The sequence below is a fragment of the Tenrec ecaudatus genome, chromosome 6, assembly GCF_050624435.1.
Source record: "Tenrec ecaudatus isolate mTenEca1 chromosome 6, mTenEca1.hap1, whole genome shotgun sequence".
Taxonomy (NCBI): domain Eukaryota; kingdom Metazoa; phylum Chordata; class Mammalia; order Afrosoricida; family Tenrecidae; genus Tenrec; species Tenrec ecaudatus.
The window spans coordinates 76,297,212-76,324,392 of NC_134535.1; the positions used below are offsets into that span (position 1 = coordinate 76,297,212).

The 27,181-nt window shown below is 37.2% G+C and overlaps 1 protein-coding gene and 1 pseudogene across 1 annotated transcript; both read left to right on the forward strand.

Annotated features, from left to right (window-relative positions):
• Positions 1–1,264: 1,264 nt before the first annotated feature.
• Positions 1,265–2,246, forward strand: LOC142450895 (olfactory receptor 6C2-like). Its single transcript, XM_075552831.1, has one exon. The coding sequence runs from the start codon at positions 1,311–1,313 to the stop codon at positions 2,244–2,246; it is 936 nt and encodes a 311-aa protein (XP_075408946.1). The 5' UTR covers positions 1,265–1,310.
• A 19,401-nt stretch (positions 2,247–21,647) lies between these two features.
• Positions 21,648–22,582, forward strand: LOC142450896 (olfactory receptor 6C2-like; annotated as a pseudogene).
• Positions 22,583–27,181: the final 4,599 nt, after the last annotated feature.

Genomic DNA, 27,181 nt, shown 5'->3' on the forward strand with positions numbered 1-27,181 from the left:
AAAACTCAGCATGATGGTGGAGGGAAACGCATGCAAATCATGTATGCACACATTTCGCATTTAACAAGCACCTCTCGCTAATTACAAAAGACAAGTAATGAGACAATATATTGTTGTTTTTAACATTATGGTATCCCCTGTGAGAATGGCTTTACCAGATCTTCTTTTACAGGACCCGTATGTGAGAGCAGGTGTTCCCAGTGGGAAAGGCACCGAATGCTGACTTTGACATGGATGACAGGGGATCTTTTTGAGCTCTTCTCTCTCCCACCTAATAGAATTCCCGAGAAAGCATAAATATTAGAGTGCAGTGAAATATTTCGTGAAATATGATAGGAGGAGCTGAGGGTGGTAATGCCAAGGAAAAAGTGGGCTTTACAACCTTGGTTAATATTTGGTCAGCATCTTCCTGGATTGGCCAGCTACAGTTGTCAAGAAGACAGGAGATAAGCAGGGGCTTCGGAGAAAACTGGTACATTCACAGGGAGAGGCGGTTTGAGGAGATGAGCAGCAGCCATTGGGGAAAGAAGCTGCTAAGACATACAAGACAAATTGAGAAAGCTAAGTACTACTGAGAAGGGTACCTTGGTCGAGCAGTCTGGTTGAGCCAGTGGCCAAGACCATTCCTGGCTCTGGTCATTGACCAAAGGACAAGGCAGGACAAATCAAGATGATATATTTATATTCAGCTTTGAGGAAAACTATCCTGGAAATCCTGCCCTTGAATGCTGCTTTCCAATTGCTTTCATTTATCTAAATACAGGATTAAACAAAGCTACTCCTTTATATTTAAAACATTTTGTTCCGAATTTGAGATAATTTTAAATGGAAACACTTTATCTAAACCTTTGAAGTAATTTTGTATATATTAAAACACAATTGGAGATCTTCACAAAATCCTTTTTGAAAAAATCTTCTGTGTTCCCAAAGTATAGCTTAAAAGTAATATGGTAAAAGCAAAGAAAAAAGAGAATGAAATAAAAAATGTGAAAAATTATGAAAAAAATCTGTAACATTTGGACTATTAAATACGGTGTTCCGGTGCAGTGACACAGAGAAATGGCATATATGAAATAAGATAGATGATTAATGCTTTGTCTTCTCAACTGATATCTTTATAAAAATCACTTCTAAGCAGGGGCTTTAAGCCCGAGATTCATCTCTAAATAATTCTATTAAATTCTATAATCCAAATATGAAATGCATTACATTAATACTGCTTGCATCTTTCTTTCTTTATGATACCAGCTGGCTTCTTGTGTCAATTCTCTCTTCAGGTTCAGTCACTCCTGACTTGACACAAGGAGGTGATGAGAAATCATACAGCAATAACAACATTCATCTTGCTGGGGATGACAGATGACCCAAGATTGCAAATATTGATTTTGATATTTTTATTTTTTACCTATTTATTGAGTGTGGCTGGGAATCTGACAATTATCATCCTCACACTTCTGGATTCCCACCTTAAAACTCCCATGTATTTTTTCCTCCGAAATTTCTCTTTCTTGGAAGTCTCCTTCACCACTGTCTGTATTCCCAGATACCTCTACAGCCTGACAACTGGAGATAACACTATTACCTATAATGCTTGTGCCACCCAGATCTTTTTTGGGGTCCTCTTTGGAGGGACTGAATTTTTCCTCCTGGCTGCCATGTCCTATGATCGCTATGTGGCCATCTGTAAGCCCCTGCACTACATGACCATCATGAGCAACAAGGTCTGCACTAGAATCATGATCTTCTGTTGGTTTTCTGGCTTGTTCATTATTGTCCCACCACTTAGCATGGGTCTCGAGCTGGAATTTTGTGACTCAAATCTCATTGATAGTTTTGGCTGTGATGTATATCCTATTTTATTGATTTCCTGTTCGGACATAGTTTTTATAGAACAAATTATTTTAGCCTTTGCTGTGCTAACATTGATGATTACTTTACTGGGCGTGGTTCTCTCCTACACATACATCATAAAAACGATTTTAAAGTTCCCTTCTGCTCAGCAAAGAAAAAAGGCCTTTTCCACCTGTTCTTCTCACATGATTGTGGTTTCCATGACCTATGGCAGCTGCATCTTTGCCTACGTTAAACCAAGTAAGGAAGGAGTGTACCTTAATAAGATCGTGGGCATACTCACTACTTCAGTTGCCCCTATGCTCAACCCTTTCATTTATACTCTCCGAAACAAACAAGTAAAAGATGCCTTCAAAAACTCAATCAAAATGATTGCATTTCACGCAAAGAAGTAAAAGTCATTCATGTTTTGTGGCTCCATTAAGTTATGCAGCCAAATATGAATAAACTATGAGCATCTTATACAAATTTGCCAACTCTAAGGTTTCTCTTAAATATTAGTCAGGCTACCTCTCCCTGTGAATAGCTTCTCCCATAATCAGGAAGAAGGGGAAAATCTCAAGCGACTTAATTCTCTTTCCTAGTCCGTCATACAGTTTCATACCATGAATGTATTACTCTAAGATGAGAGTCTCAAAACACTCAATAGTATAAAAAGTAAATTAAATATATTTATTTGCTCATATGATCTACTCTTGATGTGGCTTCTTTTTGTTATTTGTTAGAAACACATTAGTGTCTAACTCCAAACTTTGAAATAATCTCAAATCAAACCTACTGCTACTGAGTCAATTCTGACTCAGGGTGGCTTCATACGGCCGTGAAGAACTGCTCTTGATGGGTTTCTGAGACTGTAACTCTTCATGAGATCACCCTCATCTTTCTCCAGAGGTTGGACTGATGGGTTTTAAATGTGAACCTTGCAGTTAGCAATCCAATACACAAGTGACTCTGCTTTCAGGGGTCTTAACTTTTCAAGAGTAATTAAAATTAATCTATGTAAGCTAAATATGTGATATAACAAATTTGTGTACTCCACAACTCTCCACATTTTAAAGTTTTCAAAATATTCCTACATAATTTCTTTGTCCAAGGAAAAAATAAAAGACATTAATGTGACCATCAGAAAGATGGTAGAGATAGTTTTCATATTTTTAAAATTTATTCTCATTTTCCTACTGCCTAATGAGAAAATTATTTGTCTCTAGTTCATCCTGACATATAACTAGAGAAGAGCAGGAACCTGTCTTTCAAGTGTTGGGTGTCTTCTACTGACAAAGACATTAATAGTGTTTACAACTAGAATCAAGTTGAACAAGCTCTGAGTTTAGAAGCAAGATAACTAGACCTTGTTTGATTAATATCTCCAACTAATGCAGCCTTCCATTGTATTTTGTGTTCATGAAGCTTTCCAGAGTACAAATGATTATTAAATGTATATATATAGCCCACAATTTAAGAGAATATGTTCATAGAAATTGTTTTAGTTATCAAAGAATGACTTCTGGAGACCCAATAGTGTGAAAAAATGAATGGGCCTAAAGACAAAGGAGAAGAAAGCGTAAAAAGGAACAAGAATGAGTAACAGACTTGGTGGCTGTTACCTCTTTTCTATAAGATGTCAAAAAACCTGTATCTATGTTTTTATTTTTTGAAAGTAAATATTTATCATTTTACATGCATTAAAATTGTTTTTAATGTTTAATGAGTATTATCTCATTGCTCAGACCCTACTTTGTGACTTCACAATGCATTCAAAATGCACACAAGCTCATGCTGACGAAATGTGAATATGATCTGTACACTTTCCAATTCCTCCAGAGAAAGGGATTTATTCTCAAAAACCATTCTCATTTTCAACCACTTATAAACCTTTAAAAATCTACCAGTGTGCTAATGTCTTTCCTACAATTAATACAACATGCTTCTATAATATGTGTATTATGTGTTTAGTTGTTCAAGTCACCGGAGTTGTACCTTTTTAATAGCACAGTCTGTATTGATAAATGGCATTCTTTGCAATATCCATGTCTCCAGTTTGTAAAAGCTTTGGTTGATAATAGACAAATTTAAATATTCTTACATTGTAGATTTTTAAACAGAGGAACCGGTAAGTCATTACCATTGACCTAGCAGGATCTAAGTACACTTGGAAAATAATCATTATCCAAATCATGATAATTATTTGGTAATGAAGGTAATGTTTTGTCTTTGGATAAGACTAATAATGCAAATGCAGTTTGCTCATAAAAAGTAACCAATGAGCTTTTTCTCCTCTTGTTCATCCTTTCACCTTTCTAAGAAGGTGGTGATATTATTCAGGGTTTTAAAGCTTCAGTCTGAAGGGGGGAAGCAGAAAAAGATCACACTTGGATGCACTTATGGTTCCTAAAACTGACCTTATATGGTATTTAAATTGATCATGACACTTCACTCGGCACACAGCTTTCAAAATATAGTAAGAACGAAGACACTTAAAATTGTACAAGTCGGCTAGAGAAATTTCACAGAGCAGGGAAAATCCTTTAGAGACGAGTCTGCCTTGAAGAAGGGATGACTACTCATGATGGCTACCCTATGCCCTGTGCTCCTTTTACAAGGAGCTTCAGAAAGATCAATAATTTCAGAAGGGTTGTGAAAGGGAGAGGAATGAAAACAGGAAATGCCTGTTAAGAGTGGTTAGACTGTGGGAATTACAATAAATGCCAGGAAACAAAATGTGCAAGCACTGTTAACTAAAACACTGATCTGCATTGTAAATCTTCACCAAATTCACAATAAAGTTGAAGTCAGTAATACCAATTCTGCATGCTTTGAATATTTATAGATTATATCTTCATTGTAGCCCGTCACCTTATCTCTATCAATTCTTCTGAAGTCCTTTGTCTCTTAATCAGAGAGAGTTCAGTTTGGGATCAGAGTTCACAGCATACTTGGAAGTGTTACCTGAATGATTAAGGAATTCAGCATGCGGGCATGAAAAATCCTAGAAATAGTGCAGAAGAGGAAATACAACTCCAAAATAAAAGGGGCCTCAGAAAGCTCTAAGAAAAAGTGGAATTCATATTAATATGCCGAAACTTGAGAAATATTCATGTTGCTCCTTTCATCATTCCCTCATTCATCATTCAAGAGTTATTTGCGGGGTGCTTACAATGCCCCAGAATGTGGGTTCTACACTGGACTGTAACACTGGATATACATGACAGAGATCTCGATGTCACGGAACGTATGTTGTACTCTCAGAAAAGAAACATCAGAATTACAGCTGGGCCTTCCTAACACACCTTTTCCTTGATCTTTAGAATACTTCTTCAATAGAGGGTCTTAGGAAAGCAAAATAAATACAATTCTAAATTAAATGACAACGATGTTAGTGTGCCGATGAGATCCATGGCTACTTGAATGATTTAACTAAACAGAAGGTTGGAGATCACATTTAAAATCTACTGAGTGCAAGTTTCCATTCAAGGCTGTGTCCACCTCTCCTGGTCTATTCCTTTGCCTGCTGATGTCCTGGATTTGATGTTTTTCTTAGTACAGCATCACCAGTCCTAATGTGACTGCTTTTCTGAAAGAGCTATTTAACTTTTGTTCCTAAAAGTGGCAACAAAAGCAACATTAATCCCTTTGGGACCGGGAACCCAAAGGAACACATTGTTTGTCAGCACAATTGATCCCAAAGTGGATGTCCTTACTAGAGGCAAAATTTTTATTGCTTTTGATATTTAAAACTCTACAAAAAGAAAATATATTACTTAATGAATATTCAGCACCATTTTCTTAGAATGAGAAGAAACCCTAAACATTCTCTAATCGTCACATTTCTTCTTATAATGTTATAAATACCTATTAAATGTAAAGCTAGTATTATGGTTCATAGAATGGAAAATAGAAAGAAATAAATGTGCGCCAAAATAAAAATTTAATATGAGGAAGCTTCAAAAAGTTTGTAGAGAAAAATAATGAAAAATAACAGAATTTTCCACTATCTTTTTGAAGCTCCCTTGTGTACGTGTGTTAAGCCATGAAAAGTTAACAATACAAGAGATTTCACAAAGCCACAACGATCATATTGCCACAGATGATGGGTATTTATTGAAGAGAATTCCCTTAGGTCAAGGGAATGATGATCACATTTATATAATTATATTGTCAGACATGTTCCCAAGAGCATGTAGAACAACAATAAAATCAACCCAAAACTGTGAACTGTATATTTTTATTACCAACCTCATTTTGCCATTGTTATTCATTCTAATGATACGTCATATTGATTGTGCCCTTATTATAGAAAAGGGAACTGAGGCACAGAATCAAAGGTCCCTAAGAGGTGTGAAGGCTAATTGCTGAAACTAGGTAATCTGGATCTTGATTTCATGTCCATAATTAGAGTATCATAACGCTTTCGCTCTACTGACAAGACACCTGGCACTATGCTGATAAAGCCCATGCCCTGGGAACTGGAGGAGCCATGTGGAGACCCCTGCCAGCACTGTGATGCTTCTACCACCACTGGATCCACAAGACTTCTCACCGACTGGCCCGTGATCTTCCTGCATTTGGCATCATTGCATGTGCTCCTTGAATCTGAAGAGGGCTTTATAGATTAGAATGGGACATAAGGCTAATACCAGATTTATGGACTTGATCTGGACTGGGCTGGCATATTTTCTCAATATTCAATTTCTCTTCAATACGTAGATGAGCGTCTATGAATTTGTTTCTCAAGTCTACCCAGACTAACACAGCTTCCTAGTCTGGAAGAGCCTATGGGGAGCTAGAAGTTCAGGTGCACATAGAAAATATTTATAAAAGTATAAAAACAAGTAAATAGATGAATCAAGTTAATGATGATCAAGAAAAGGACCATAAATACAAATTTTCATTTGTAAAAGGATATAAAAACTATAAAAGACCCATAACATGCAATAACTGATTAATATGAGAAATAAGTGAAAACTCTCTGACTTACAGAATTTTAGTGTGGACAACTGGAAGTATACTACCACCGACACAAGTCTTAGTTTTCCTGAAATAGGTTGACTAAGTCACAAGGGAAAAAACAAACAAACAAACAACAAATAATTCTCCTGATAGAGAATTGGCATGGGAGTCTTTTTTGTTTGTTTGTTTCCCTTTCTTTTTTTAATATATATTTTTAGGAGGCCCCGCTTTCACGATCTGTATTCATACTAAAAATCGAGATCAAGTGAGCTTTTGCCCTTCTGCTCCACGGGAGACTTTTTTTTTTTTTTTAACATTTTTTGAAATTGGTCTATCTCCTCCACAGGTTAATTTTTTAAATCCCTCCCACTCGTATTTCTTGCATGATCATCCAAAAATGTCTTGGAAGATTTTGGCTTTTCATGTTTACTCTCTGGACCTCTACAAAGGCTTCCAATTGAGGGCAGATTGAAGTAAAAATTCCTTTACATGATATTATAGGATTTTAGTAATCTGACCTAAAATTTCATCCTACTAGTCTCTTTGAATACTTCCCCATACCTTCCTTTAAGTTACATGAAAAAACCTTGTTGTAAAGCATTCCCCTTGGCCTACAATAACCTTTCTCCTAGTATTTACCCATTAGATGCACCATTCATGTTTCAAGGAGAATTTCCATAAACTCTAACCACCAACTCTCCCTCTACTTGGCATTTATGCATATTTACTCTACTTCCCTACCTGGTTATATAGAGGAATTCTAATAAATTATTTTGCCTAAATGAAGTATAAATACCAACAAGAGGACACTGACAAGCATGATATAACAATAGCTTGCTATATACTTTCAAGTTTTCTTTAGATAACCAGGAAATAGATATAATTGTTTCCCCTGATAACTGAGCCAACTTACTAGGAAGCCAGAAATATGAATGGAGTATTTAGGAAGCAAACATGAGTAAACACTGAGAGACTAATCTTGAAAAATGATCATAACCATGATACTAATTTTCCATCTGAAGAGATGTTTTATTTTGTTTTTTTTTTCTCCTGCATATACTCAATCTGTTTTGGTGACACTGCCCAGATCTCAGGTATTTAGATGAATTTCCGAGGACATAACCAGGTGGGTAAAAGCTAGTCTTTGATACACTACCTGAACCATGCATACTCTTATCAACTAGTTGGCAACTGGTTTGGTTTACTTTTGAATCTAGACCCCCCTCTGCCTCTACTGTGTAATAGACCCTGCAACTATACCTTTAGTGAGAATGCCTCCATGATCCTTCCCATCTCCCCTGTAGCAGCATCTTTTATGTCATTTGTATTTTGTTCTGATGCCCTTACAAACATAGATACAATTTATTTAAGAAACCCATCAATACATCATCTACTGTTCCATTTCTTTGTAAACTTTCCAGTAATGTGTCTATAGCCCCTGTATTGTTCAGAATTATGCCACCAAAAGATTATATGATGCCATTTTAAGTGTTGAGAGCATTAAAGTAGATTTTATTGTTAGGAAAAAAGATCTTTCTAATATGAAAATAAAGCTAAGATATTTCAGCTCCCCCGCAAAACAAAATTCAGAAGCTACAATAGGAATTCAGAAAGTTCATGGAAAACTTCCGTTATCATTTAGTTCCACTATTCCTTAAACTTTTGTAAGCCTTTTCATCGATAAAACCAACAAGCTGTAGTTAAAGGCATGCTCAGAAAGTGCTGCATAAGGAAGCAAACTACACCATCCAAAAACCAGGATCACATGGAAGGATGAAATGTACCACCAATGAGAGACATGCATGCAATTCCCAGTGGATATAGTGATTGATATAGTTTCTTTTAAAAGTGACCATCACTTTGAACTTTACTCACAGAGACCCCATTTGCAAAGGAATCCATTAGGTTTCCTTTATGATCCATTAGGTTTTCCTTATGTTTACCCCCTAGGTCAACTACTTTTATTTTTTGTTTGTTTTTTTCCCTTTTTAATTATGATTTTATTGGGACTCGTACATCTCTTTTTACAATCCATACATTGATTGCATCAGGCATGTTTGTACATATGTTGCCTTCATTCCTTTACAGACATGTACTTTTTATTGAGTCCTTGGTATGAGCTCCTCATTTTGCCCCCTTCCCTCCTCGCCCCTCACACCCCCTTGAAAGATATAATCAGGTCTTCCTACTAAATGAATTACCAGACTGAAATATAGCAACATACTAATTCCAAATAAGTTGGCATAGATTGGGCACCAGGAACAAATATATATGAAAACAATAAGCCACAAAACTTGACCTAGTAAGAAAAAGGGGCCTACTGGACATAGCTGTAGAGCACATGGGGTAGGATTTTCAAAGGAAATTTCTTTAGGACAGCCCTTCTTACCCTCAGAGGATAAGCCAAGTTGCTGTGATGAAAAAAACATGTCCTGGGCACAATTTCTCTTGCCCTATTCTCACCAGCACAGGTTCCTTTTTCTGAAAATTGTTAATAATCCTTAAACATTATGGAAAATTTGAAGTGAAATATAATAGAATTCTTCAATAAATGTTATGAAGTCCCCTCATAAGACCTCCTGATCCGACTTTGCCTTTTGAGGACATCGCTCAGGATTATGGACTTCTTTTTGTTCTACGGGCAGCCCAGTAAGTTCCAAGGCATAGTGACCCTCTCCGTAATACGACAAGGCACGGCCTGCCTTGTACCATTTTCATAATCCTTGTTAACTGGAAGCCGTCATGGCAGCAACTGTAGCAATCCTTCCTCTTTCTTCTGATCCTATAGTTTATCAAGCACGAAGTCCTTTTCCAGAGACTGGTCTTTCCTGATAACACGTCCAAGGTATGTGAGACAAATATTCGTACTTCCCAAACAAGACTGTTCTTCAGGCAGTCCGCAGAGGAATACTTTGAATATTTGTGCTGAATACTTTGAATATTTCTCACGAATGTCATAATTCAAAGGCATCAGTTCTTCTGAGTCTTCTTTATGCCTCGTCCAATGTTCACATGCCTACATGGTGACTGAGAATACCGTGACTTCAATCAGGCACACGTTGTCCTCAAAGTGATCCTTTTGCTCTTTTAACCCTTTACGGTGGTATTGTGCAGCAGATTTCTCAGTGCGATATATCATTTTACATGCTGGACTGCTCTTTCCATAAGAGGCAAGTAAAATAAAATCTTTGACCATTTCAATCTTTTCTCCAGCTATCAGTATGCCGTTGTTTGGTCCATTTATGAAAGTCTTTACTTTTTTATAGAGAGTTGCAATCCATACTGTAGGTTTTTAATTTTCATCAGCAAGTGCTCCAAGGCTACCTCACTTTCAGCCAGGGAGATTGTGTCATCTGCATATCGGGGTGATAATAAGCCACCCAATCCTGACGTCACTTGCCTCTTCCTATAGCCGGTTTCTCAGACTGTCTGCTCAGTACAAGGATATAATAAGTATAATAAAAGGATTCTCCCCTGACACACACCTTTCTGATGGCAAGCCATTCGGTATTCCCTGTTATGTCTAAAAGACCACCTGTAGGTCTGTGCGCAGGTTCCACACGAGCACAGTGAACGCCATGGAGTTCCTCTTCTTTGCAATGCTATCCAAAGCTTGTTGGGAATCAGAGAGTCAAATTCCTTTTCCAGGGACTGATATTCAATAAAACCCATGTCAACATCTTCCTGATATTCTCTCTTTTAACCAAGATACATGTAATGTCAGCAATGATATTCTTCATCCATCCTCTTCTGAATATAGCTTCAAATATAGCTTCAAATTCTCGAAGCTTGCTATCAGTACATTGCTGAAGCCATTTAAAAATTATCTTCACCGAAATGTACTCGTATGTGATATTAATTATACCATTTGGTAATTTTGTAATCTGATGCATCATCTTTCTTTGAGATGGACACAAGTATGGATCTATTACAGATGATTGACAGGTAGCTGTCTTCTTAATTTCTTAGCATAGGATACTGAGTGCTCACAGTGTTTCATCAACTTGCTGAAATGCTTCAATTGTCTTTTTAAAAATCCCTGTGATTGTGTTTTTCACTTATATCTTCAGTACAGCTTGGACTTCTTCCTTCAATAGCGTGCATTCTTGACCGTATGGCCTCCTGAAATATATTTGAAATCCCCCAAAAAAGTCACCATGACCTTCTGAGCTGATCTCTCAGCCTTGAAATGAACTAGCACAGAAGATCTCCTTCGAGGTCACTGTTTGGACTGAACTTTTAAGGAATTCTAACAAAACTAAGACAAACATATTACTGAATGAATTTGTCTGCAATACTCCACTGATCACGGATCACTGATCATCACAACATGTCTAAGCATGTTGTGTTTTGGTATAAACTTTTGCATGTATCAAGTGGAACACTAGTATCATTAATTTGATTTATCTCAGAATGATAACAACCAAAATTTTACCTAAATATTAGCTTTCCAACTTCGTCGCACATGTCGATAACAATTGCACACGTGTTTAACAATTCACTTCCTATGCTCTACCAGCTGATAACACTGGGGAAAGGAAAGAACATTTCCATGGAATATCAACAACAAAATTAAAGCAGACTTCAGATACTATGATAAGACGACCAACGATGCTGGGAAATGCTTATTTCAAGGCTCAGGCAAAGAGGGATGCCCAAGGTTCAACTTGGACAGGATTGAAAGAGTCTTGTCTCCATCAAAAGCTGAACACATTGACCTTCGAACAACAGTCTACTGTTGAGGGAAGGGCAAGGCTTTAGAGAGAAGACTTCCATCTGACCAAGGCAGGCAAGGATAGCTAAAAACTGAGCAGAGAGTGTGAACTCTGAGGAAGAAGAAAACAATCTCCCAAACCCTTTAAAAAGGACAATGGTGGCCTGTTACTTACGTAAATAATTTAAATCTGTTATGCACTGATTTTAAAAATAACAACAAGAAAATGTAACTCACGCTCAACAACTGACTAAAATAACTCAAACCCCAACACTAACAACCTGATAAAAATAAGCATGTAGATGCTCATATTTCAATGTAAACAAGATGTACTTCTATGTAAACAAGAGAACATCCTCATAATTGGATCAATTAAGAACATATGGTAAATGGAGAAAACATGGACATTGTCATGGATTTCATTTTACTTGAATCCACAATCAATGATCACAGAAATCACAAAATAAAATGACAAAGTATTGCATAAGGCAAATCTGCTACAAAAGACTTCTTTAGGTTGTTACAATGCAATGATGTTACTTTGAACACTAAGGTGCACCTGATCCATGCTATGGTATTTTCAATCACTGTGTGTGTGTGTGTGTGTGTGTGTTAGAGAGAGAGAGAGAGAGAGAGAGAGAGAGAGAGAGAGAGAGAGAGAGAGAGAGAGAGAGAGAGATCTGGAGAGTGAATAAAGAAGACTGTGGAAGAATTGATGCATTTGGATTATTTACTGGTGAAGAATATCCCATAAACTACCATAAAACTGCCAAAAAACCCAAAAAGCAGCCTTAGAAATTATCATTATTCCTTAGAAACAATAATGATGAAGCAGCTTTGTCTAACATGTTTTAAAATTTTATCAGAGGGACTGAAAACCAAGCCAAACTCACTGCCATCATGCTTGATAAGGCAGAGGGTCAATTAAAAGAGGAAGACCTGCCATGAGATACATTGAAAACAACGGCCGCAACAATGGGCTTAAATATAACAACAAATAAGAAGATGGTGCAGAAAGAGGCAGTATTTCGTTCTGTTGTACACCGGGCCACTAAGAGTTGGGGCTGACTCAAAGGAATGTAGGAACGACAATTTGAACCTCAGTATCTAACCTATATGGCATCTAGCAGGAAAGAGAAATCAAAAGAGAGATTGGTGGAGGTTGGGACAACATTAGAGATTGAGAGAGATTCAATGTCAATGATGACTGAAATGCTGGAACTCCCAGACAGAAACTTCAAAATAACTATGGTTGATATGTTGAAGGATGTGATATATATTATGTTAATATATTTTGTTGAAAATATATTATTTTAATAATGAAAATAAAGTACATATTAAAAATCACAGCATCACTATAAGAAGATCTTTACCCATCAGTATGTAATACCAGAAGAAACTCAGACATAAACAAAGAAATGAAAAAGCCAGAAATGGCTAAGCTAAAACAAAATATAAAAGTCAATTTGAGGACTATCTAATTATTCTAAAAGGCATAAAACAAACAAACAAACAAACCAAATAAACAAAAACATACTAGCAATTTATAACATAAACAAAAATAAAATGGATCCATAAGAAGAGTACAAAGAATGCAAGGAAGACATTAGAAGTATATTCTCACTAGATTCTTATACAGTATGTGAAGTTATACACTATTATTTGAAAATAGAGTGAATTCAACACATTAAATATACCCAGACCACCACTAAGGCATGGCATATAAAAGCAAACCACATAAGCAACAGTGGAGATAAAAAGAAATTATAAAAAGCACTCAAGTAATTAAATTCCTTTTGGTGAGCGAACATGCTCTTATTTTGATTTAAAAAAATTTTAAAGATATATTTTTGGTCCAGAATGTAAATTATAGTGGTGAATTATTCAAGAACAGTGAAATCTCATTTGTTGAACTCAATTCATTCTAAATCTGTGTTCAAACACTGAAAATTTCAAGAACTGAGAATATTTTTCCCTTCAGAAATAATGGAAAGCCAAGTAATTTTTTCTAAGGCATAAAAAATTATACTTATAAATTCATTTTTCCAAGTCTTTAAATCACTATGGAGTTGTTTAGCCCTCTGGGAAACCCTATCAAGTTGTTCTTGATTTATCCAAATTAGCAGTAACTTTTTAACCGCTTCAAGGGGCTGGCTTATTTGTTTCACGCATGGTTAATGATTATATACTTTTCACTACATTAGCCACCTTAATCGATTTTTTTCTTTCTAAAAAATGTTGATGTTAACTTAGCTATGTAGTATTCAGCCACAAATCAGACAAAGGACCTGATTCAAATTTCTCAATAATTTCTTTAACTGTATCATGGTTCTCACAATTTTCCTCTTAGCTTTAGTGCTGGTATCACTAAATTTCTTTGGAGCATGGTTACGGTATTTTATGCAAATGAATCACAAACCAGAAAAATCACAAGTGTTTTAATCACTACACAAGCCATGTATGTTGTCTGAGCCAGAGCAGAGCTTAGAACCTGTGATCTTGAGACTCAACACTTAACTCCCGGCCATACAGATTTTTTCAAGTTGGATTTTTTGTTAGTATAGCGAGCAAAGTTACAAACACTAACCAGGGTTTTTGTTTGTTTGTTTGTTTTTCAGAATTGGGCCTTGGAGTGGTGGAAAGTTTGAGCTTGGAGGCATCTGACAACCAAGGGGTATCACTGTCTTCCTATGAAGGTGTGTTCCGTTCTTGTTCAATTGTATGATTTATCTACGAACGTCAATTCAAACACGACAGTCATGAGTCTTATTCTCAATGTTTATGCCCTTTCTAATAACATTGTTATTCAATCAAACAATAGTGTTGAAATTTCACAATATGATAATTTATCTATTTTTCAGCCTTGTTTGTACACAGTTCAACCCAGTTGTGCACTTAGACCAAACAGGAAGCATGGTACGGCATTTAAGTTGGCTTGGTATTTCACCCAATGACTATCTCTGCTGAATAGATTTAAATTTACCCTCTTACAAGTTTTCCCATATGTGTGTCTCTTACTCATACACACTAAGGCTACATGTAGAAGATGGGGTGTATCAAATCTTTCTGAGGTTTTGAAGTAAGTAGAATAATATACAATACCAGAGAATGAGTTGATTACAATTAGTGCTTCTTTCTCTCTCACTGCCATGTAGTCAAATCTGGCTCATAGGGAACCTCCCTTTCTGAGACTAACTGTTTACCGAAGTAGAAAACCTTGTCTTTCTCATCCATGGAGCTGCTACTGGTTTTGAACTGCTGGCCATGAGGATCACATCGCAATGCTGAACCATTACACCATCTGAAAGTTAAAGGAACTCGTGTGGTGCAGTGAGTTCATCATTGTGCTGATACCCACAGGGCATCAGTTCAAGCTACCAGCTTCCCCATGGGAGAATGATGAAGTTTTCCACTCCTATAAACCTTCACCAGCTCAGAATTCCTATAAGAAGTTTTATTCTGTCACCATGAGATCACTGTGAGTCTGGATTGGTTCAGCAGCACTGGGTAATAAACTAAACTTACTCCCAACACAGCATGATTATACCTAGTCATATACCAAAGTGAAAGGACTTTATTTTTCTGCAAAATATAAAAAAGATTAATAGTTGTTTTACTTATTATAGCCATAAATAGGAAAAATTCAATTAATAGTAAATAAATAACACCATAAATAACAAAATAGTAGTCATATACTTACCCAGTGAGAATAAACAAACTAAATACACGCTAGGAAATTAAATACATGCAACAGTATGGAGCTTAGCAATATACTATTAAATAAAAGAGGCAGATATGTAATATGCTTCCATTAAAGTTCAAAAATATATAAAATCTACAACCATAAAACAAATAAAAAACATTTCTTTTTTTACATTTTATTAGGGGCTCATACCACTTTTATCACAATCCACATATATACATACATCAATTGTATAAAGCACATCCGTACATTCTTTGCCCTAATCACTCTCAAAGCATTTGCTCTCCACTTAAGCCCTCCGCATCAGGTCCTCTTTTTTCCCCCTCCCTCCCCGCTCTCCCTCCCTCATGAGCTCTTGATAATCCACAGATTGTTATTTTGTCATATCTTGCCCTATTCGGAGTCTCCCTTCCCCCCCTTCTCTGCCGTCCATCTCCCTGGAAGGAGGTCACATGTGGATCCTTGTAATCAGTTCCCCCTTTCAAAAAAAAAAAGAAAATGATTAGGGCAAAGAATGTACAGATGTGCTTTATACAATTGATGTATGTATATGTATGGATTGTGATAAGAGTTGCATGAGCCCCTAATAAAATGTTTAAAAAAAACAAACGTTTCACTGGTTTACATTACCTTAAGTAGTTCATACTATGCCTGAAAGGGTTAAGTGGAATGGAATGATGAAATTACAAACTAACCTGCATTGGAATAGCTCCATACAAAATTTAAATGCTAGTCTTCCTCTTAAAAATTGATAAAATGTACGGATGTGCTTTATACAATTGATGTATGTAAACGTGTGGATTGTGATAAGAGTTGTATGAGCCCCTAATAAAATGTAAAAAAAGAAAAGAAAAAAAAAAGAAAAGAAAATGCTTTGAAAATGATTAGGGCAAAGAATGTACAGATGTGATTTATACAATTGATGTATGTATATGTATGGATTGTGATAAGAGTTGTATGAGCCCCTAATAAAATGTTTTAAAAAATTGATAAAATGAACAAGGTTTGTGTGACAGTATTCAGTATTCAAATGAACTTGTCTGACATCTACAGACCTACTGTGTGGCACTCCACAGGTATTTCTCTGCTTCTCAGATGACTGATTTTTTTTTTTTTACTTTTCTAAAGGAGAATTTTACAAAGCCTTTTTGACCAAAACCGAATGATTGCGTCAAATCTAGCTTTTAATAAATTAAACTAAACCTTTAGTGGCTAGCCAATTAACTTGAAATAAACTCCTCTTATTCATATATTTTGTTAGAAGCCCTAATTAGTTAAGGTAATGTCTTCACTGCAAGTAGCCCAGATGTGGAAAAAACTGTTTTGAACACAGATACATTAGTATTAATGGCCTTTGAAAATATTTCTTTCATGACAAAGAAAAAAGTCTCAAGGAAATATACCATCCACTCTTTATCCACAATTTACTAAATAGCCCAAAATGCCTCACTTTACTTTTTAAATAAATCACTTTATTGGGGACTTTATAGCTCTTACAACAATCCATACATAAATTGTATCAACCACACTTGTACATATGTTGCCATTATCATTTTAAAAACCAAGGGCTTCCACCCTCGTGAACCCTTTATAAAGTTTAAATGACTATTTTCATATCTTACACCAACCACTTTCTCCTATCACCCACATTTCTGTTGTTCATCCCCCTAGGTGGGGAAGGGGGAAGTGAGGGCAGGAGGTGTTATATATAGATTATTGTAATCCATACCTCCTTTCTCCCCCTTATCCTCCCATTGTCCCACCTTCCCCCTACCCTCATGGTATCACTACTCCCATTACTGTTCCTGAAGGGTTTAATCTGTCCTGGATTCCATGTGTTGAGAGCTCTTATCTGTACCAGTTTGCATTCTCTGTTCTAGCCGGATTTGTAAGGTAGAGCTGTGGTCATGATAATGGGGTGGAGCTAGAGGAATGTGTGTTTTGTTGGTGCTATACTGCACCCTGACTTACTCGCCCCTTCCTTCTGACCCCTCTCTGAGGAGATGTCCAGTTGCCTACAAAAGGGCTCTGGGTCTCCATTAAGAACCCCCTCATTCCCATAGATATGATTGTTTGCTTTGAGTCTTCTGATGCCTGATAACTGATTTTGTTGATGCCTCATGATCACACAGGCTGGGGTGCTTCTTCCATGTGGACTTTGTTTCTAAATAACCAACTAACTAAATGGCTGTTTGTTTAACTTCAAGCTGTTAAGACCCCAGACACTATCTCTTTTGATAGCCGGTCACCATCAGCTTTCTTCACCACATTTGCTTATGCACCCATTTTTAAAATCTCACTTTAAATGGCATTTTTGAAAGAAGAGTCTTGGTGATAGCTTCTATTACCACCTGTAGCCTCAAAGAATGTTTGCATAAACTTAACACACTTTAATAATGCATTCTGAAAAGTATGCCTTGTGTAAACATTTTTGTGATTGTGATTATAAATGCTGTAAATGACTTAAACATACTGAGGCAGGCTTAAACATATTTATTCATTTGTATCACCAAATGCCTTTAATCAACTCCCCCTTCTGTGATTTCTATAAGCATGAAGCAATAGATGCCTTTATTATAATCGCGTTGTTGTCTCCTCCACGTCCACCTCTCTTGGCAACCTATGGCCTGAACTCAACATCTTTTTACCTAGGTGAGCTGGTATTTTCTGTCCTAATATTTCTCCCCCCCCCAAATCTTCTAAATTTATATTTAAGGTGGGAATGGTTTTTCCCTCTGACCCATTGGATAATATTTATGCAAAAGATAAATAAAATATAAGAGAAACCTCCTGAAGGTCTGTGGGAAAATGTCATTACTTTTTCAGTTCCATCCTGCTGTGAGCTTTTGAAGCTCCCTCATCTTATTCCGAATGGACATAGAAATATTCAGCAAAGAACACAAGATGAAATTCATATGACATCAGATCACCCTCAATGTCTCCAAGGACACTTTCCCCACAGCTGCATGTATTTTTGCATTGCTGATTCCAATGCCAACTCATTAGTCACTTTAGAAACTGGTCACCAAGGACTCTTGTTGTTCATTCAATGCTCCCTCTGCACTCCCTGAAAAGTAGACATATAAAGGTTGGTATTTCATAATGGGTAAGTTAGCTTGCGCCCTCCCCCTCTGCCAAATCAGGGGAGGGGCTCCTTTTACTTTGCACCACTCTTTTGTTCCTTCTGAACTAACAGTATCAGAACTCTAGGATCCAGTGTCATTTAAGATTTGGTGAGGAAAGAAGATGTGAAACTAGGTTCAATATATTAAGATCAATGAAAGGCTAGGTGAAGTTACAAGATTTCTTTTGAAAAAGGTGTGTGTGTGTGTGTGTGTGTGTGTGTCTCCGTGTGCATGCACTCATGCTGTAAGAGAGGTCGCCCTTGGAAGGAAGATATGTGGAACATGCAATGGGGACAGAAGCAAATGTACTTCCTCACCAACACAATGCTCTAATTGTGGTTCCATCAAGGACCTCAGAAAAGTAAGTGTGTGACTCTGATGGTATGTTTTCTACATTCTCTAAAGAGAAAGCTTGACAAATTTAAATTTCAACAAATTATTATTGATACTGCAGTAAAAGAGTAGAGAGCAATTTATCATTTTTTGTTATCCTGAAAATCTGATATTAGAATTTTCCTGTGCTGGCCCCTTTATTCTTTGCCAACCATAAATTCTGGTCAAGGAAACTGATATTACTTAAGATGCAAAATATGAAGGGGAAAGGAAAAGACATCTCCCAGTAATATCCCCTACTGTTACTGAAATCAAATAGTAAACAGACTCCAAATCATGAAATGCATTATTTATTTAATGAAATTGTTTCATATTTTAAGTGCTTCAAATTGGGATGGAAAAGTAAAACTCGGCACCAAAGCAAGCTGTGGAAATCCATTAAAAAAGATACAATGATATACTTACTGCCATTTAGTCTATTGAAATCCATAGCAGGCCTGTAGGATGAAGTCAAACTGTTCCCTAGGGTTTCTGTACATCGGGTCACTATGTACTGGTGACTCAATGCCACCTGACAACAGCAACGAAGCGGAAGGGCACAGACTGGCTTGTCTTTCCCATGCAGAGAAGTTGTTGGATTCAAACTACTGACCTTTCCACCAGCAATCCAAAGCATAGCCCACTATAGCACCAGGGCTTCTCTGCAACATCTGGTGTAGACAAAGGGATGAAGCAGCCCAATGTAAATGGTCTGCCACCACAAGTTTGACTTCTACTAACAGTAATGCTTATTAAATATGCTTCTGATGTTAAAAGATCATAGTCACGCTTTAAACTAATAGGCATTCAAATTAGAATGTGGATTTATTTCACGCATTATTACAATTGAAAGTAAAGAATAAGAATTTTCAAAAGTGGTAACACAAAAATTTTAGAACGTAGGAATTTTGTCATGGATGGAGGACTGCATAAGGAAGTCAACTGTCACTATAGGACATAAGGTTCAGAGAGTTAATGTGATCCAATAAAATGTTCCAAATGTCTCCCTTTCACCTACCTAGAGGAATTTCAGAAGAAAGCCCCACTACTGTATCTACAAAAATCAGTCCTTGGAAACCACAGGCAGCACAATTATACCCCAACACAGATGGGTTCACAATGGCCCAGAATCAATGTGGCAGCAAGTAATATTCATAACATGGTAGGTGGGACAGAAGCAAGGAAGCAAGGATGGTAGAAATAACCCTCCCCAGTCCCTCAGCCTCTCCCCTCAAAGTCTTCTCTTGGTGACTGCACAATACTTGGCAAGATGCCACTTCTCCGTCAGCCATGTCTCCCATAAGCTGAGAAGGTTTTCCTGTTTCTATAGACATTTCAACGATCTCCGAATACTACCCTTTGTTATGCAGTTTAAGAGTGTCAACTAACAGTGCCTACTTTAGTAGGGGGAAGAGACCTGAGATACACAGTGCAGATGTTTAAATATGCACAGTAATTGTCCAGGAAGTGACAGAGTACTTATTGCTCCAGACCTAATGTTGCTTTGATATTGTTCTGATCTATCTGATTGAGCATGCGCTAAAATGAAATATCACCTCAGGGAAAGACTGAAAGTTTCTTAGGAGACACACTTGCATGGTCAAGTCTCTCATATTATGATCTGTAAATAATAGACAATTATTAAATAGTTATCTTAATGAATGACTGTTCATTATTTACTTGAGTAAAAGAAGACAGATCGTGCATTTTGAATCTCATTTGGGCGCATACTCGTGGGTGGCTTTAGGTAGGTAAGGTTTCCCTGAAAACCGGATATGCATACATTCCTCGTTTATCAAGCAATTCCCACTAATTAAAAACAGACAAATAAATTAGTCAATATAGTGCAATTTTAAACAAATAGCATCCACAGTGAGAATGTGTTTACCAGATCTTCTTTCACAGGGTAGTTATTGGGGAGAGGATGTTCCCAATGGGAACCTATGGGAGGCTGACTTTGACCTGAAGGGAGATCTTCTTGATATCTCTCTTCCCCATCTAATCAGCTTTCTCAGAAAGCATAAAATGTCAGAATTCAGTGAAAAGTTTCATGAAAATGGTTGGAGGAGCTGACAATGGTAATGCCAAGGAAAAGTAGGTTTTACAAAATTGGTTAACACAATTTGGTTCATTTAGTCAGTTTGTTCCTGGATGTTGGGTGGACAAGTTTCAATATTAAGAAGTCAAAGGAGATAAGCAGAGGGTTAGAAGCAACAGTAATTGATGGAAGAGCACTCCAGCTGATCACGCTGATGGAGCAAGTAGTACAGGGCCACTCCAAATGTGCTCTGGTCAAGGGCCATGACTGGACGAATCACGGTGATAAGTCCTTTTAGGCTTACATGTTTTCACAACTATTCTATTTAAATAACTTTTATTAGTTCTTCAACGTATTTTCATTTATTTAAATACAGAATAAACAGCAAAAATATACATCTTTGTATTCTAGACTTTTGCCTCTGATTTGAGATAACTGAGATAATTAAAAAGGCAAACACTCTGTGCACATATTTGACACAATAGGGACCAAAGAATATATTATTTGAAAAAAATTTCTGTTCCAAAAGTAGAGCAGAAAAGTATTGCAGCAAAAGCCAAAAAAGGAGGCTGTAAGAAAAAGAAAATGTCAAAGTAACCGTATAGTCTGTAGCCTTAGGACGAATAAGAGATGTGTACCAAGCCAACGACAATGAGAAACAGCAGATAAAAGAAGACAAATGATTAATGCTTTGTGTTTTCAGGTGTTATCTATAAACATGGATGCTAAATAGGGCATTTAGCCTTAGATTAATATTTAAAAATTCCTAGGAAAACTCTACTATCCAAATGCCAAAGGCATTACATGAATATTGTTTTCATCGTTCATTCATGTTACCAGCTGGCTTCTTGTGTCAATTCTCTCTTCAGGTTCAACCATTCTTGACACGAGGAGGGGATGAGAAATCATACAACAGTGACAACATTCATCCTGCTGGGGATGACAGATGACCCCAATTTGCAAATTATTCTTTTGATATTTTTATTCCTCACCTACTTATTGAGTGTGGCTGGGAACCTGACAATTATCACCCTCACACTTCTGGATTCCCTTCTTAAAACTCCCATGTATTTTTTCCTCCGAAATTTCTCTTGCTTGGAAGTCTCCTTCACCACTGTCTGTATTCCCAGATACCTCTACAGCCTGACAACTGGAGATAACACTATTACCTACAATGGTGTGCCACCCAGATATTTTTTGGGGTCCTCTTTGGAGCAACTGAATTTTTCCTCCTGGCTGCCATGTCCTACGATCGCTATGTGGCCATCTGTAAGCCCCTGCATTATCCGACCATCATGAACAACAAGGTGTGTTCTCGACTTCTTATTTCCTGTTGGATTTCTGGCCTACTAATTGTCCTCCCGCCTCTTAGCATGGGTCTTCAGCTAGAATTCTGTGATTCAAACCTCATTGATAGTTTTGGCTGTGATACATATCCTCTCTTATTGATATGCTGCTCTGACATAATTCTCATAGAAAAAGTTATTTTAACGTTTGCTGTGCTAACACTCATTATTACCTTACTGGGTGTGGTTCTCTCCTACACATACATCATAAACACCATTCTGAGATTCCCTTCTGCTCAACAGAGGAAAAAAGCCTTTTCCACCTGCTCTTCCCACATGATTGTGGTTTCCATCACCTATGGCAGCTGCATCTTCGTCTACATTAAACCCTCAGCAGAGGCAGGAGTGGCCCTTAATAAGGTGGTAGGTTTACTCACTACTTCAGTTGCCCCCATGCTTAACCCATTTATTTACACCCTTCGAAATAAGCAAGTCAGAGAAGCCTTCAATAGAACAGTCAAAAGGATTGCATTTCACACGAAGTAAGACACTATTCATGTGTTGAGCAGGCTTAAGGAATTTGCCAAATAAAAGGATTTCTTCCAACTCTAGATTTGTTCAGCCAGCTTTTCCCCTGGGACATTTGTCTCTTATATTAAAAGCAAAAGGAGGTGGCAATCTGTTTAGGTCTCTTTATTTTGTTCAAAATTGTTTCCTCAATTACTATCTAAGTCTTACTAAGTTATCTAAGGATTATTAACTAATTCTTCAATTAATATCTAAGTTCATCTAAAACTAGATTCCCAAATCACTCAATGTTATAAGAAGGAAATACAAATCAATCAAACCGTATCTCTAGTCATTAGGTCTACTCCTGTTGTAGATTCTAAGAATGCAAAGATGATTTCTCGATTGTTGGGAACACATCAATGCCTCAACACTAAGTTTTCAAGAGCTATTTAAGAATATGTACTACAGTTTAAGTGTGACATAAAACAAAATGGCACACTCTCCTTCTCGCCTTTGGCTATTCATGAATTATTCCCTGGTCCATTTTCCAGTATTATATAAAAGAAAGTGAATAGGAAATCAAAAGCGCCATGAAGATAGTTTTCTTTTCTCATTTTAATTAATTTATTAACAAAAATACTTCTATTGGATTTACAGAAATTGTTTGGAGCTTGTTCATTCTTACATACAAGCAAAGAAGAGACAGTTTGAGATTTTCAAGTTTTGAGTGTCTTCTACTTACCTTTGACATTGATAGTGTTTACTTCAATGCCATATTTCACTATTAGAATTTCTCCAACTAGCCATACTTCCACTATAGCATGTGCTGATGAAAATGTTAAAATTTGAGAAAATTAATAAAAACAACTGGAGTTGATATTTTGGGAAGAAAATATTGATGTGCATCTGGTTGGTTAGCAAAGACTAACTAAAAATAAATAAACACACTGTCAACTCGTAGCAAACTTATAGGACCAAGACTGGAGACAAACTCAGACAGCGTGTGAAAAATCTTAATGGACCTAATGATAATAGAGATGGAAAGATAATGAGGGACAATAATTTTATACGATGCTGAAAGCACTTATTTATGTTCTAGCGTTCTGCTATATCTATCTATATATATTTACTTCCATGTGCAGGTATAAATGTTATTTGTATTGAATGAAGAACTTCATTAAATGCTCAGATTACTTTCTAACCTCATGATGCTTTCAACACTTTATACAAAATCATGTCAATCCAATGCGCTTATGATCTGTACACTTCAAAGCTGTTCTGGTACAAAGAACCTCATTATCCAAAACTTTTCTCATTTTCTCACAGTCATTGAAAAACAGAAAACTGCACTAAATGTTATTTTTGTGGTTCTGTTTTGTTTTTCACTTAACCCAACATACATTTATAATATGTAGTCTGCAAAAGGTTCAGAGACTATCCGAAGTAAAAGATAATGGAATTTCTCCATACACCTTTGGAAACCTCCTGATAGCACTAAACGGGTAGGGAATGATTTCTGATCTCACAGCAGCTACATTCCGGCATCAGGAGAGGAAAGGAGGATGGCTCGAAGGCAGGCAGCCCTCCTAAACGTACCCCCTCTATCTGGCTAGAGAACCCTCCTTTGGTTTGGGCTTCCCTTAGAAGGTTGAGGAGGCCCCCTGATTGTGCAGTGTGCTGAGGGTCAGGCTGCTGACACCATCGGTCGCTTTGAGGAAGAAAGACGAGGCAGTCCTCTTCAATAAAGGTGCACCACCTCAGAAACCCGCTGTGTCCCATGTGGTCCCTGTGAGTCAGAGCCAACTGGGAGGCAGCAGTGGTGGTGGATGTTAGGAAGTTAAAATAAATGCAATCATCAAAGTAAATGAGAGCTATTTTATCATTGTAATATAAATCTAAGATTGCTTTCATGATGGATTTGGGAGAGAACTTGGAGATGCCTTTTACAGCGCAACCAATTAAAAAGATGCAACTTACTCCCCCCTCTCTCTTTAACCTGCTGATGACTTTTATTTGAAGCTCCCCTTGAAATGTCCTCCACCAGTGTCAATGGGAGCACCTTTCTTAAACGCGTGCTTCATTTTTGTTCCAAAATCTGGCATTCAAAGGCAACATTAATCCTTCAGGATCAGGACCCCCAAGGAATTCATTGTTTGTCAGCACAATTGGTCCCAGAGAGGCTGCTCTAAAGTCTTTGTACTTTGGATTTTAAAAACTCTGCAAAGCGATAACGTATCCCTTGCTAAATAATCGGCATAATTTCCATCCTAACAGAAAAACTCTAGATATTCTTGGAATTTAGAGTATACTTTGCTTATAATTTTATAAGAATCTGTTTCAGCATTTTTGCTAGGCAATAAGAAAAATACAAAGAAGTAAATATTTCCCAGGATGACAAGTCTGTATACAAGGAAAACACTGTGAAATGCTAACCCTACGAGAAGTTTCTCAAAGCAACACAGATTAAAGTGCCACAAATCATGAGTGTTTTCAGTAACGAAAATAGATCCTGGTAGTGAAGGGAAATAATGACAACAGTTACGTATTTTATTTGCTATGTGCCAGACCAGGAGCCCAATGGCAATGTGGGATAAGCACTGGGCTGTTACCACAAAGTCGGCAGCTCAACCCTACCAGCGGTTGGGTGTGAGAAGCAGGAGGCTGTCTGCTCTTGGAGAGATTTACAGTCTGGGAATCCTTGTGGAGGGTCACAATCAGCTGAGTCAACTTGATGACAAGGATTAGTTTTGTTGGGTAATTTTCTAGACACTACTCCAAGTAACATGTAGGAGAACAATAGAATGAAGGTAAAATCCTGTGAATTGTGTATCATGATTATGACTATCAGCATCAATATATCATTATTGATAATTATAGTAGAGTAAGATGATTATTCCTATAATCAAATAAGGGAGCCAAGTCACAGAATCAATTTTATACATAATACGTTGAGAGGCTAATACCTGAACACACGTAAGCTGAATCCAGAAGTTATGTTCATAGCACAATGCCAAATTGCTTAATAAGTTGCCTGGTCTTGGAAGAGATAGATTTATAAAGGTCAAAGGCAAGTATAGAACATCGTTGAGGAAGAATTAGGTTAACGGATTACATGAATCAGTATATCAGAACAAAATTTTCATCTGAAAAGACAGAAAAATTATAACTGACCAATAACACGTAAAAACTGCTTTATAAGAGAGATAAGTGAAAACCGAGTTTAAGGACCTCAAGGAGTCGGACTGAGAATATAACACTCTTGACGGAAGCGGCCATTACAGAGCAGTGACTTATATAACGTGACTCTCGCCACCATCATCTCTAACTCCCACTGAACCACCTTTCCCTGATGGGTCTGAGTAAGATGGTGGGGCAAGATTCCTATAGCATTCAGTTGGGAGTGCTCACTAACAGGATACCTTGTGTTTGACATCTGCTGAGTTTGAAAGGAGCTGTGGGAAAAGCAATCGTGGGGATTTTACTCCCAGCAAGGGCCAGGGGTTGAGTGTATCCTCTGGACCCAGTGCTCCTTGTGACTTGAATCTCTTGCTCCAGAAGACAGCTGTGACACCAACAAGTGGCAGCAGCAGAATCAGGAGCCAGAGCCTGAGACAAGAGTGGGGATTCTCCACCCCACAGAGCAGTAAAGCTGAGTGTTGTGGAGGGTGACTTGTGTGGTGGGATGCCTCTGGGCACTTAACTGGGGGGACTGGATTTGCTGAGCAAATCCAGAGCTGCGGCTGAGCGCCTTGAGGGTGAGGCTTAAGGTGGAGTGACATACCCTTTGGGCATTTATTAACAGTCTTGTAAGAAGTTTGTAAAATAGACTCACTTGAACAGCATTAACCTGAGCATTTCCACCTAAATTATAACCTGTTAACTTCAACAATAAAACCATATAAGCACCGTCTCTGAGTTCTGTGTGGCTACTTCAATGCAATGAATTACAATACCCAGAGGGAAGGCAGAGTGCAAGAAAAATATTGTCCATGTGAATAGGACAGACTTGGTGTCCTTATGCCGACAAGGCTGCTTGCCTAGAAGGTAGCAAAGAAGTCAGCTTGGGTAGTATGTCACTAGCAAGTGTCTAGTTTGTAGGAAAACTTCTCTTCAGATGGAGAATTAATATTGTATTTCATGATTATTCTTAAAATTAGTCCCTTTACCTCCCTGTAAACTCTTACTTCCTAAATTCACCATTGATGTTCTTTACGTAAACACCCAAAAATGAATTTGAGGATTTTTCTCCCCTTTGATGTCTTCAATTGCTACACACTGGGCAAAGATTACAGTCCAGCATTTTTCATTCAAAGACTTTACTGAAGCTTAAAAAAATTATATCTCTGTAGAAAACTGTAATCAGACAATCATAGCATGGCTAGATTGTGCCCTTTGAGTGAATCTTTCTTTTGGAAACCAGCTCTTCATTCATTTTCCCCCCGAATTTTTCATCTGTTATGCAACTTCTTTATCTATTCAGAGATAAGAGGAATAATACATGGATTTTAGGTTCATTTTATGAAACTTGAATCCTTATAATTCATATATAAAACTATAGCATTATAAAAAGGGGTCATTAAAATAAACAAAACAAACCAAACCATTGATGAATACAACTTTGATTTCCATAAGAAT

Coding starts and splice junctions, on each gene's coding strand:
- LOC142450895 (XM_075552831.1), top strand. CDS start 1,311: ATGAGAAATCATACAGCAATAACAACATTCATCTTGCTGGGGATGACA.